The sequence below is a fragment of the Peromyscus californicus genome, unplaced genomic scaffold (genome assembly GCF_007827085.1).
Source record: "Peromyscus californicus insignis strain IS unplaced genomic scaffold, ASM782708v3 Scaffold_15__1_contigs__length_86483966, whole genome shotgun sequence".
NCBI lineage: Eukaryota > Metazoa > Chordata > Mammalia > Rodentia > Cricetidae > Peromyscus > Peromyscus californicus.
In genome coordinates, this window is record NW_026294447.1 from 47,656,712 (window position 1) to 47,670,278 (window position 13,567).

Below are 13,567 nucleotides of genomic sequence, written 5' to 3' on the forward strand. Positions count from 1 at the left end.
AGACTGGAGCTCATACTCCTGGAACCCACTAAATACCATGTGGACATGGCAGACCACCTGTAATTCCAACCTCGGAGAGCAGAGGATCCCCAAGGCAAGCTTGTTAGCAAGAAATAGCTGTATCAGAGAGCTCCAGGTGTGACTGAGAGTCCTGGCCTCACTGAAAAAGGTACGAGGGCAATCGAGGATGATTCCCAGCATCAATCTCAGGCATGCACTCATACCCATAGGCACATGCACCCAAACATGTGCACCCACAAACATGCATATGCAAATGTACATTATAAACCATATTATACATACATGAAAATGGAAAAAAGATGGCTAAATCTTAATGTCTAAAGTGGCATTTGGTAACGCTTACACTGTAACAGTAATAAATTACAAATCTCATTATAAAAAACAGCAATGTGACGTGGAATTTACAGAAAGTGGTCAACAGGTCTTTAAGAGTAAGACAAAAACCTAACAATTAGTAAGGTCTATGCACATACATCAGCAGAAGGCAGGGAACAACAACAAAATTCTACTTGATAAATGTTTCTACAAGTGAGTTTAAAATATCAGATTTGCCTTAAAAAAAAAAGACAATGAAATGCATTTCCATACACTAGCAGAGAACACACACACACACACACACACACACACACACACACACACACACATCAAGAAAATCCAGATTACAGAAGCACCAACAAGAGCGAATATAATAATAAACTTAAGGCAGTTATTCCTTCTAGACTGAAATCTAGAAGCCCGACTGTAAACCATTTTAAAAGGTCTAAACAGAAAAATCACAGCAGGTCTACGCTTGAAAGGATGTAATAGTCTCAAGATGGCAATGCTTCTTAAATTGATCTAAGATCAACAGAATCCCTCTCAAAGTACCAGTCATAATGAAATAAAAATAATATAGAAAATTGGATCCTTCAAATATTATTTGTGGGACTGTAAAATCGAGCCAGTTTGAAGAACCGTTTAGCAGAGTTACTATAGGATGCGGCAATTATATTTCTAGATACATTCCTAAAAGGAGTAAAAACATATGTCCACACAAGATTTGTACACAAATGTTGATGCCAAAATTATTCATAACAGCAAAAAGTGACAGCTCAAATGTTCATCCACTGAATGGAGAAAAAAGAAAGTGCTAATAGCATGTTGCAACAGAGATGAACTCTGAATTTTAACACTACACAGAAAAAATATATACACAAGGGCCACACATTCTATGGATTCATTTATGTGAAATGTCTGGAATAAGCAACACTTGTGTGACAGACTTTTTTTGGGGAAACACAACACACAAGCGTCTATTCACCCCCCAAAAGGAACCCACAACAGACCAAAGTAAAGATCATGCCAATGTCCAACTTAGTGAACCCAAGTTCTTATTGGAATCACTAATAAGAGTATGAGTGAGGAGCCACGTGGAACAAGGATGAGTCGAAAGCAGCTGCATCACTGAAAAGCCACCCCAACACAGGTGACAACTCACAAAGGCTACAATCTTGGAGCTCTCTACACAGCGTGCAGCAGCAGCTGCCAGTCTGAGACTCTCCCTCGAGCTCAGCTAGTCAGTCTCCTCCTCCATCAGTCTTTCTCTCCTTTTTATACTCTGACAAGGGGCCTTCAAGAATCTTCCAAGTTTATGTTCCCCCAGACTTATGACTATTTGTTTAAGTCTCATGAGCCTCCCCTTCCCTCCCAGAAGGAATGTTTCAATTCTGAGGGAAATGCCATACAACAAAGAGCCATGCCATGTCCAGAGAAAGCATTTAACAGCACTCCTCCCTTTCCTCCAGTAATAATGGGTTCTCCAAAAGAGCCTATGACTTCCCTAGCCATGGGTTTTGACCATGTCTACAGTATCAGGCATGAACTCCCTCCTGTGGAGCAGGCCTCAAATCCAATCAAGAGGGTGGTTGGTTACCTCCATACATAGTGTGGAGTTTGAGTCAGAATGGCCCCCATAAGCAGGCTCTAGCACTATAACAATGTAAAAGAGTTCCCCTTTTGTCACACCCACACCAGCATTTGTTGTCATTTATCTTTCTTGTTCTTCTTCTTTTTTTAATCTTAGCCATTCTGGATAGAAAAAGGATGGACTCTTAAAGTAGTTTTTTAAATAATTTTATGTTATAAATTATAATATAAATGCATCATTTCGCTCCTATTCCTTTCTTTCTTCTACCCCGTCCTATGCACCCTCTTGCTCTCTCTCTCAATTCATGGCCATTTTTCTTTGTTATTAAATATATATTCCTAAGTACATAAATACAACCTTCTCAGTCTGTATAATGTTACCTATATGTATATGATCTCAGGGCTGACCACTTGGTATGGGATAACCAATTGGGAAGCTCTTCCCTGGGGAAAACCATTTCTCCCTCTCTTAGAATTCCCCAGTTTCCCCTAGTCTTCTGTCTAGGATTGAGACCCTGCAGGCTTTCCCCCTTCCATATTAGTATGCCCATTGATGCCATCCTTGTTCAGGTCTTGTGTAGGCAGCCATGCACATTGATAAGACTTCATAGGTACAGCCTCTCTGATATAGAAGCCCCCTTTTGAATCGTTGGTCAGAGCTGTCTAAGAGACTCTCAAAACATTAGAGCCATTGCTGTTGTACTTGGTTGCCTCCTAGAAATGGAAGGCAAGTCCCTACTTGTACTTTGGACACAAAACCCAGAGGACCTGAGCTAGGTCTGACCTGAAAGCCTCCTTCATTAGGACTAGCTTTCATGGTACCAGAAGGCAGTGGGAATGTTTCTAAGAGAGGCAAGCAACCAATAGTCCTACTTAGCTATGACAGCTATGAACCACAATAACCAGCATGGCAATAGTGGCACATATATGTTGGCAGTAACCAATAGCTCTCTAATTGGACTTAAAGTCTACTCAACAAGAGGGAAGCCATGCATGGTAGTGAAAATTTAATATCGTTTTAATCTATATTTCACTGATGGCTAAGGATGTTGAACACTTTTTAAAGTGTTTAGTAGCCATTTGTATGTCTTTTTTTTTTCTTTTAATGTTCTGTTCAATTCCACAGCCCATTTTAAAAACTGAGTTGTTTTGTTTTCCTGGTGATTCAGTTTTGTTGATGTTGTTGTTTAGTTATCTAGATATTAATTACCTAGATATAAATCCTCTGTCAACTGTATAGCTAGCAAAGATTTCCTCCCATTCTATGGTCTGCCTCTTCTCTTGATGAACCATTTTCTTGTTGTAAAGAAGTTTTTTTTAGTTTCATGAGATCTCATTTGTCAATTGTTGATCTTATTCCTAAACTTCCTGAGCCCTATTTAAAAAGTCCTTACCTATGCCTATAAGTTGAAGTGTACTCCCTACTTAGTAATCTAGCAATTTTCGGGTATCAGTTCTTATATTAAGGTCCTTTATCCATTTGAAGTTGTGCTTTGTGAAGATTAAAGGTAAGGATCTAGTTCCATTTTTCTGAATACTGAAATCTAGGTTTACCAGTACCACTTGTTTAAGATGCCATCATTCCTCCAATGTGTATTTTTGGCATCTCTGTCAAAGATCCAGTAGCCGTAGCTATGCTGATCTATATGTCTGGTTTTGGCCCAGTACAATGCTATTTATATTACCATGGCTCTGTAATACAATTTAAAACTAGGTATAGTGATGCCTCCTGCAATATTCTTTTTGTTCAAGATTGCTTTGGCTACTCTTGGTCTTTTGTACCTCCGAACAAATTTTGTTTGCTTGTTTTCTATGTCTGTGAAGAAAGGTCCTGGCATTTTGATTGGGGTGCTCAAATCTGTAGAGTGCTCTTAGTAGGATGGCCATTATCACAATATGAACTCTGCCAATTCATGATCATGGGGTGTCTTTCCATCTTGTGGGATATTCCTCAATTTCCTTCTTCAGAGTCTTAAAGTTATCATTGTAGAAGTCTTTCATTTCCTTGGTTAGACTGGTTTCTAGAAATGGGATTTGGTTTTTTGTTTATTTGTTTTTGCAGGTTTTTTGTTTAGTTGTTTTTTTGGGTTATGTGTGTATGTGGTATGTTGTGGGATGTCTTTCTGTACACTGTGAAGGTGTTGCTCTGATTGATTGATAAATAAAATGCTGATTGGCCAGTAGCCAGGCAGAAGTATAGGTGGGACAGAGGAGAGAATTCTGGGAAGAGGAAGGCTGAGTCAGGAGATGCCAGCCCGCCATTCAGGGACACAGGTAAAGCCATGGAACACGTGGCAACATATAGATTAACAGAAATGGGCTGAGTTTAAGTGTAAGAGGTAGTTAGTGGTAGGCCTAAGCTAATGGCCAAGCAGTTTTAAATAATATTAGCCTGTGTGTGTGTTTATTTGGGTCTGAGTGGCTTCAGGAGCTGGGTGAACACAGAAAAACCTTCAGCTACAGTGGGGTTTTTTTTTTTCGTGTGTGTATGTTGAATGGGATTGTTTTCTTAATTTTTTCAGTATGTTTGTATGTTTGTTGTATGTATATAAGAAGGCTACTGATTATTATGTGTTAATTTTGTATTTTGTCACTTTGATAAAAGTATCTCTCAGTTCTAAGAGGTTTTTGGTGGAGTCTTTAGGATCTTTCATATATAGAATCACCATCTGCAAACAAAGGGATACTCTGTCTTCTTTTTCCTACTTGTATTCCTTTTATTTCCTTCTCTTGTCTTATTGCTCTACTAAAACCTCAAGCACTATACTGCTTGGATCACGAATTTATTACTCACTACTTCTTTTGCAGTTAGCACATAATTCCATTAGCCTCTTCTTCCCTATATCATCACCCTTATCTTATCTTATCTCTGTAATCTTCACTCAGACCAGCATTCATCTTATACCAGGACTACTTCAGTAGTCTTCTGCCAATAACCTTCTTTTCTTCATTGCTCCCTTTTATACTTCCCTCAATATAGCCAGAATGATTTTAAAAACCAAGCAAAGACAAAATAAAAACTTGTATTTCATTTATTTTACTGGGAGTAGAGCATGCAACAGAGTGTATGTGAAAATGAGAGGACAACTTTGTGAAGTTTGTTCTTTACTTCCACTCTCATGTGGGTTCTGGGGATCAAACTCAGGCCAGCAGGCTTGTATGGCAAGCACCTGTACCTGCTGAGCCATCTAAATGACCCCAGAGTAACCTTCCAAAGCAACATAAATTTGACCTTACCAGTCACTTGGTTAAAACTCTCCACCAGCTCCCCATTGGTCTAGAATAAAATCCTATCTGGATGGAATTCCTCAGAATGTTCTCCAACCTTAACCTGTACCATTCTCCCTCTTGTTCATTCTAGCCACTATACCTGTCTGTCTCATTAAAAAAGTGAAGAAAATTGTACTTTTAACGTTTTTGTCTAGAATGATCTCCAAAATCTTTGCCTCATTTATCCTTTAGGTCAAACGTATTTTGCACTAAGAAACTTTCTCTAAATACTCACGGTGATTTCAATACATTCTATACATTATCCTAATGCATTTACAGGAATTATCAAGTATCTAAAATTACTATTGTATATATATGATCTAACTCTTCCCATTAAAATCTATATACCAACCAAGAGGGCAGAAACTTCACACACACACACACACACACACACACACACACACACACACACACACACACTTTTTTCTTCATTTTGAACCCTAAGCATCTAAAGCAATGATCAGCACATGTAGTCAATCAATCAATATTTGTTAACTAGATTTCCAAAAAAGCTGCTAAAGTTAAAACAAAATTTTGAATAAAATAATCCTCAACAAATGAACAACCCTTAAGAAAATGCTTTCATTCCATCCTTTATAATAGCAAAAACTTTAACACCACCTAAAAGTATGGGGATTTTCCCATAATATTAGGAAAAGCTTCTGTTATAATATTAAACAAAAAACAATCTATATGTTACATGTAGTGTGGCCTCCACTGCTCAAGACTGCAGGTACCAAAAAGATCACAAGTGAATAATCTAGACTAGCATCCCCCCTCATGTACTAAAATGAGTATGAAATACAGCTTTCCACACTGTGGGCAGCAGTGTCCTGACAGAGGATGTAAAGACATAGATTTAATATAATGGGAAGGAGAATGAATGTCTCCTTTAGTTCAGAAGTGCAGTTAGCACACAACTTCCAGATTATTTTTCTCTCCCTTCCCTGTCCTCTCCCTTGCTCATTCACCCCTTCCTTCCCGCTGGTCCTCTTCCCCTCCCTCTCTACCCCTTCCTGGCTGTCCTGAAGTCAGCAGTCTCCTCTGCCATTTGCACTGCACCATGATATTCTGCCTTGCCTCAGGCCCTTAGCAACAAAAGACACTCAAATTTCAACTGAAATCTCTGAAAACCATAAGCGAAACTTAGATTTTCTCCTTTTAAATCCCTTTCTCAGGTACTGTATCACAATTACAGAAAGCTGAGTCACATGTGTAAGACATAAAAATCTGCATTTCTCTGAAGTTTTCAGGTAATGTTCCTATTGCTAATCTGAAGACCACACTGTGAGTATTAAAACTCTAGGGCTGCCAGTCACATGCCATTGTTTGGTTGGTTGTTTTATAACAAAGTAAATAGGAGCTGCTGGAATATCCTAAGGGGTGCTGTATTATGTATTAATAACAACCCATTTTGACTTCTTCCTGGACCTCCTTTCCCCTGATCATTTGGACATAATGGTCTCCTGGGCAGGTCTTATAACTGCAATGTAATAACTACAAGACAGCTAACATCTTCACTAATGGGAAGCAGGCTTGGTCATATCTTGATATCCCCACACTCTTCACTTTCCCTTCTGCTCCTCTGGCCACATTTTTCTTATTTCATTTTTATCTCCCATGCATTTGACTATTGGAGCACAACAGAAACCCATTTCCAGATCCATTCTCTGTCTATACTTGCTACCCTGGTGACTTCATGGAGATTCATGGATTCACTACTTCCCCAATTTATACCAGCCATACCAGGCTGCTTCCTTGAGTTACAGGATATATGTTCAGCTGTCTAATTTACAACCCCACTTACATGTCTATGAAGTATCTTAAATTGAACTCTTCTAACACAGGGCTTTTGATTTTTTTTCCCTTCCTCCACAAACAGAAAATGCTTCCTATAATCTTTCCCAACTCAATAACTGCTAACTCCAATTCTCCAGATGTTCTGATAAAAATTTCTGTGGTCATTTGTAGCTGGAGAATTTTCTCTCTGGGTCCCATCAAGCCCAGGCAATCTGACAGCCCACTTATAAAATAAACACACAGATGCTTATATTATTTAAACTGTTTGGCCTAATGGCTCAGGCTTCTAGCTATCTCATTCTTACAACTTACATTAATTCATTTCTATAAATCTATACCTTGCCACGTGGCTTGTGGCTTACTGGCATCTTCACATGCTGCTTGTCATGGCGACGGCTGGTAGCGTCTCCCTCCGCCTTCCTGTTCTCTCAATTCTCCTCTCTGTTAGTCCTACCTATACTTCCTGCCTGGCCACTGGCCAATCAGTGTTTTATTTATTGACCAATCAGAGCAACAGATTTGACATACAGACCATCCCACAGCAGTCATTATTGATCTTCCTTTTCTCTCACAATCTACATCTGATTCATTAATCTTTAAAATACGCTCGGAATTTTTCCTTCCTCACTGCTTTCACTGTTACTCTTCCCAATACCTCGTGACTGGTCCAAGCCACCAATACTTCTGGAAAGAAGTCCTACAACAGGCCCCTCAGTGGTTTCCCTGCTTCCCTCCTGCTCCTCCTCTCCAGCATATTCTGAATATAGAAGCCTGTGTGACTTCATTATTCTCCAAGCCATTACTTTATTATTCTCCAAGCCAGTACTTCATTATTCTCCAAGCCAGCAACTTCATTAAATTGTTGTCTTAGTCAGTGCTCTATTGTTGTGAAGAGACACCATGATCATGGCAACTCTTATAAAGGAAAGCATTTAATTGGGGCTTGCTTACAGTTTCAGAGTTTTAGTCTATTATCATTATGGCAGGGAGCATGGTGGCATGCAGGCAGACATGGTGCTGGAGAAGTAGCTGGGAGTTCTACATCTAGATCCAAAGGCAACAGGAGAAGAGAGACTCTGGGCCTGGCTTGATCTTTGGAACCTAAAAGCCCACCGCTAGTGACACACTTCCTCCAATAAAGCCACACCTACTCCAACAATGCTATAACTCTTCCAACAAGGCTATACTTCCTATTCCTTCTCAAGTAGTGCCACTACCTGATGACTAAGCATTCAAATCAATGAGCCTCTGGGGACCATTCTTATTCAAACCACTACAATTGTTTAAAAAAAGAACTTCCAGTCTCAGAGAAAAGGCCAAAACTCCACTCAGCAAGGTCCTACACAATCTACTCCATCTCATCTTTACCTCACTGATCCCAAGTTCATGCTACTCCAGACACACAAATTTCCTTATTGTTCCTGAAATCCATTAGGCCTTCTACTTCAGAACTTCCATAGAGAAGAATCTCTTTGCCTAATCTATCCTTTACTCAGATTCCAACACAGTATATTTCCTCACCTCCAAGTCTCTAGAGTATCACCTGAACAGTGAGGCTTCCCTTCCACCCTGTCTGAGCACCTACAAAAAAATGTTCTTAATAGTCCTGATTCTTTCTCCTTAGCTTTATACACACACACACACACACACACACACACACACACACACACACACACACTACTATTCTGCCACAAAGAGGACAAAATCCCATCGTTTTGACAACATAGTTAGAACTTGAGATCACTGCTAAGTAAAATAAAACAAATTACAAGCTCTCTCTCATATAGGGAACTGTGTTTTGAACTGATCTCATACAACCTGAGAGTAGAATGGTGCTCATAAGAGACTAGGGAAAACAAGACAGAAGGTAGGGATGGAAAAAGACGATCAGTGAGTCCTAAGTTATAGTTAGGAGTAAGAAGTGTGGTACTGCACAGTAGGATGGCTACAGTTAATGAAAATGTACTCTCTATTTCATACAGCTAGAAGGACTTTCAATGTTTTCAGCAAAAAGAAATGATAAATGTTTAAGGACACAAATATTTTACACAGACTTACATATTATATAATATATACACATATCAACGTTTGTACAATTTTTGGAATTTTTTGGAAAGTATCCTAATAAGATGGGCATGACCAAATAGGTCAAATGGTGACAGAAATTGAAAAGGACATAAACTGATAATTAGCCACTGCATTTGGCAGTGTGTGAAGTCATTGGCGATCCTGAGAGAAATGGCTATAGCAAAACAGAACCAAAGGTAAACGGAGATGATGCAGACAGCAAAACAAATTTTAAATATTCTGTCATAGCACGAGAGTATGACACTGGGTAGTGCTGTTTCCCAGAATATTTAAGGTGAGTCTTCAAGGAAAATAGGGAGAAATAGTCTTTTTTGAAGGAATAGATGGATTTATTTTTAAACATTTCAAGCTCTAGATCTATAAAATGTGGACAATTGAATAAACCAGAGGTTAATGTGAAAACACACCAAGTTAACTATATCCTATTCATGGTCCGTCCTGGTATACATGATTTGAAAACTTCTGATAATATCCACTACTTTGCCAAATAAATGTTGATTGGCAGTAACAAAAAAAATGTAAATTAATAGCTACAAAATCCTTTGTGGGGGAGGGGACCAATTAGCAAAAGTTTCAAAACTTTTTAAAAAAAAGTTTCAGACCAGAACATTGATAAGTATCTTTTGTTAAAACTAGAACTAGTAATATATTATAACTTAGTATAAAAACCATTGCTAATGCTAAATGAAAAGAGAAATTGAAACAACAGAACTTGAAACACATGCGCACATGCACACACACCATATACACAAAGAAAAAGTCCTGTATTATTTAGACATTGAAGTTCACTTCCAAGTATAAACAAGTTACTGGAATAAATACTAATAAAGGAAAAATGACCAGAGAAGTTTAGTATACACAGATACAGGGCAAAATAAGGAAAACAACTATAAACGATGTAATAAAATGTGATACGGACCCACCTTGAGCCATCCTAGATGACAGTAAGATTATAGAAGCATCAAATAATAAACTTTCAAACTTTACAACATAGCACTTACATTTTTAAAACCAAATGACAACTACCTATTCATTTTAGAACAGCCTTAGCCTTGAGCTTTATTTCACCAAGTAAATAAAACCACAAGTAAATTTTAAGCAGATATGGGAATAAAACTGATGAAAACATTTTCATATTAAGGCTAATATCATAACATTGTTTTCTACTATTCATCACATTTATGAATGTTGTATCTTCTGCTGTGAAAAAAACTTAATTATTCATTGAAATGGTTTCTACGCTTACAGGTCAAGCACTGAATTGAAAAAAGAAACAGGTTTTAATGTTTGACTGTTTTATTTTGCAAGACTAGTCTGTCATTACTATCTGACATACAATTTCCAAATCACTTTGATATAATTTCTCAATTATATTCTTAGTATTGTATTAAATTTGTGCCACAATTTTTACTACACTGTATGGTTCAAATTTTACTACCCACTACAACTTTTCAGGAAATTCTTTTAAATTGTCATAAATTATATAAGAATGTATCCTTTATATCAAATCACAGACATGTAGAGTAGGTTTGCCGTTTGGAAGTATTTTGAGATACATGTATGTCTTGCAGACGGCAAAGTTCAACCTTCCTGATAGTATGCTGAAATGAAATATAAAAATTGCAGTCAGTGTAGTTCAGTGATACAGCACTTCACTATGTGTGAGGCCCTGGGTTCAATCTGCAGTATGACAAAAAGAATAAAAAAAATTTTCAAGTAGTGTGACATATAATACAGCTTCTAATGACTGCTAGAAGAATGAAGACATAACTTCCAGCTCCCCTCAAATAAATCATATCAAATTTAGGAAAGCCTCACTATAATACAGCTGTCACAAGGAGTAAAAACAATGTCATTGCACTCACTATAAAGATCTCAATATCCTTCATACGTGCACCACTTACTGAATTTGGAGGGGGGTATCTCAAAGCCACTTCATGTAGGTAAAGCGAAGGATAGACATGACAAGATTGGGGGGAAAGAAAAGAAGCTGGGATAACTCTGCTCTTGAGGTGAATAATAAGATCAGTAAGATTAGTAATTACTATTACTTCTGTTCAAGTTAGTGGTTTTGGACTTATATTAGGTCTCAAGACCTCATCACCACAACAGAAAAATCCTAATTTGAGGAGAATAAAATTGCTTCTCAGATTCCTTTCCCAAAAGTGCAATCTAGAAAATCTTCACTGCAGTGTCTACAAAACAAGTGAATAATAATAAAAGCCCCCCCACACTGTGCCTTCCATACTCTACAATTTCAAATTCTGTTTACTTTTACTTTGCTCCATCCTATCTGACTTTCTGCTTGCCTTAGGCCCTCTTCCCTTTATATATGTATCGAGAGCCAAAATAACACAACTTCATGGAATTTCAGCTCCAGAGCATCTTGCTTACTAGGCATCAAACCATGATACTGGTTTGAAGTGCCTAATTTGAATCTAGTGAAACATCCATGAAGGAATATTTTAAGCCTGATCACAGGACCTGTGTTAAAAACTCAGAAGCAGCAACACAAACACACTCTCAAATTTTCTATAATAGTCACTTCGATAGAAGACCAAAATGTGCTTGAGGCAATCATCAATTCTAAAGCTCCTCACTTTAACATAAAAGTTCAGCTGAGATGCTGAATATCCAGCCTTTATATGTACTGCATCCCACAGATATATAAACATTACGACCAACTTTAAGATGCAGATCAATAAAGAGCAAAATACACACATGCTGTGATTTAAATTATAAACAGGAAAGCAAACTTAAGATTACTCTGATGAAGATAAACAACAGAATTGGACATCAGTGGGGTTATTTCTCATATAAGACATACCCTCAAACTGCCATCCAATGTGAATTTTAACCGCCCGTGAATTGCCTTGAGAGTAACACCTGAGTTTCTCTGTTGATAACTGCTGGTAGTGAAACCTGAACTAGTAACTGTGGCCCAGAGTTGAGTACCCTCCTGGACTGTGTGTGACGCGCTACCCAAGTCCAGCCTCCGCTTTGCGGAGCTTGGGTCAGTCTTCCGTTATTTTCTACCCCTGGCTCTATAAGATTTCATTTCACAGGAAATCAATCACGGGGTCTAAAAAAGAATTAAGCGTTAGCCAAACAACCTTTCGACAAGTTTCCTGATTTTGGATGGAACGGGAAAGGTCACAAAGCCATCAGGGGAGGCGAATGACCTGCGGACCGTCCTTCCGATCCTCTCCGAAGGAGGATCCCCTGGAATAAGGAGAATAAGCGTGCTAAGCAGGTGGGCTGGGACTGGAGAGATGCACATTGCTTTCCCGGGGTGGGGGGTGGGGGGGATGCAGGAGCGGTCACGACTTGCAGAAGGACAGGCAGGTGCAAACTCCGAGAGCGCTTGACAAGGGGTGACAGCGCTCCCCGGGAGCCCATACCTGATGATGTCGTCGCTGTGGCCGCGGTAGAACTTCTGCCGATGCTCCCGCGGGCTGTACACCACGCCGACCCCGGCCACGAAGTACACGATCTCCTTGGCCGCCGTGTAGTAGAGGTTGTTGCGGCACTGGTGGCCCCGGTAGCCGTACACCCACTCGAGCCGCAGGTGGCAGCTCGGGGCGCTCCGGGCCGCCATGTCGGGGCGCCCACCCGTCGCTGCGGCTCGGGCCCGCGGTGGCCGCGGGGGGTCTTGGGCGACGAAAGCTCTCCCGCTGGCGGCCCGGACGCTTCCTCTTAAGCCGAGCCCGGCAGGTGCATGTCGCTGGGACGGCCGCCGCCGCCTCAGCCCACGGGCGGGAGGAAAAGGCTCGCTTCACCCAACATGCTGAGGCCCGCTATAGCGCCGCCGCCGGCCGGCGGGGAGCCAGGCGCGTCTCGGAGCTCGCCGCGTCTCCTCAGCCCTGGCGTCTAGACCGGGACACAACCAAACCCGGGGATGGGAGGCCCGCCTCCAGCCCGCTGCTTCTCAGCCCGCCCCGCGCACCCGGCTCCCTGCCGGGGTCACCTGCGGCGCTCCAGTCTAGCCGCGGCCTCGCCTCCACGGCCCGGCGGTGCCGCGCCGCGCGCTCCCGAGCCCCAGCTGAGTGGCGGGCGGGCGGTGACGCGCGGCCCCGCCCCCCGAAGGCTTTCGCCCCGCCCCTCGCCGTGCTCTAGCCCCGCCTATCCGGTAGCCCCGCCCCTCCCGGAGTTGAGCCCAGTCTAGGAGCTCCCCTGCACGCCCCTAGGCTGTGGCTAACCCGCAGCCCTCCCTCCCAAGGTCTAAGCACGTGTTGGTACCCTTGCAGGACCTGGATTCCTCACCCAGCCCCTCAGGTTTGGATTCCTGTTGCTCGGCTTTTTTTTCCCCCCAGGAATCTGGGGATCCCGCACACCCTTTTACAGCGACCTCAGCTACTTCATATGCCTGTGAATTAACACCAGAATGTTAATTTCATCCCTTAACTGCCTCCTCCAGACCTTATGTGTGTATTTCTGCTTATTATAGTGCTCTCTGGTCCAGAAATTTGGTAAGAATAAAATC

At 40.9% G+C, this 13,567-nt stretch overlaps 1 protein-coding gene across 7 annotated transcripts in view; it reads right to left on the reverse strand.

Annotated features, from left to right (window-relative positions):
- Nucleotides 1–13,127, reverse strand: part of Eml5 (EMAP like 5) — a 115,352-nt gene extending 102,225 nt beyond the window's left edge. For 4 of the 7 annotated variants that reach the window (XR_008218341.1, XM_052738734.1, XM_052738735.1 and 1 more), the window contains exon 1: nucleotides 12,486–13,127. Coding sequence is in view for 6 of the 7 variants with exons in the window: in XM_052738734.1 (XP_052594694.1) it covers nucleotides 12,486–12,682 (197 nt within the window). In the remaining variant the exon portion in view is untranslated. The remainder of the gene's footprint in view (nucleotides 1–12,485) is intronic. The other 3 variants (XM_052738733.1, XM_052738732.1, XM_052738737.1) reach the window with 1 other exon arrangement.
- Nucleotides 13,128–13,567: the final 440 nt, after the last annotated feature.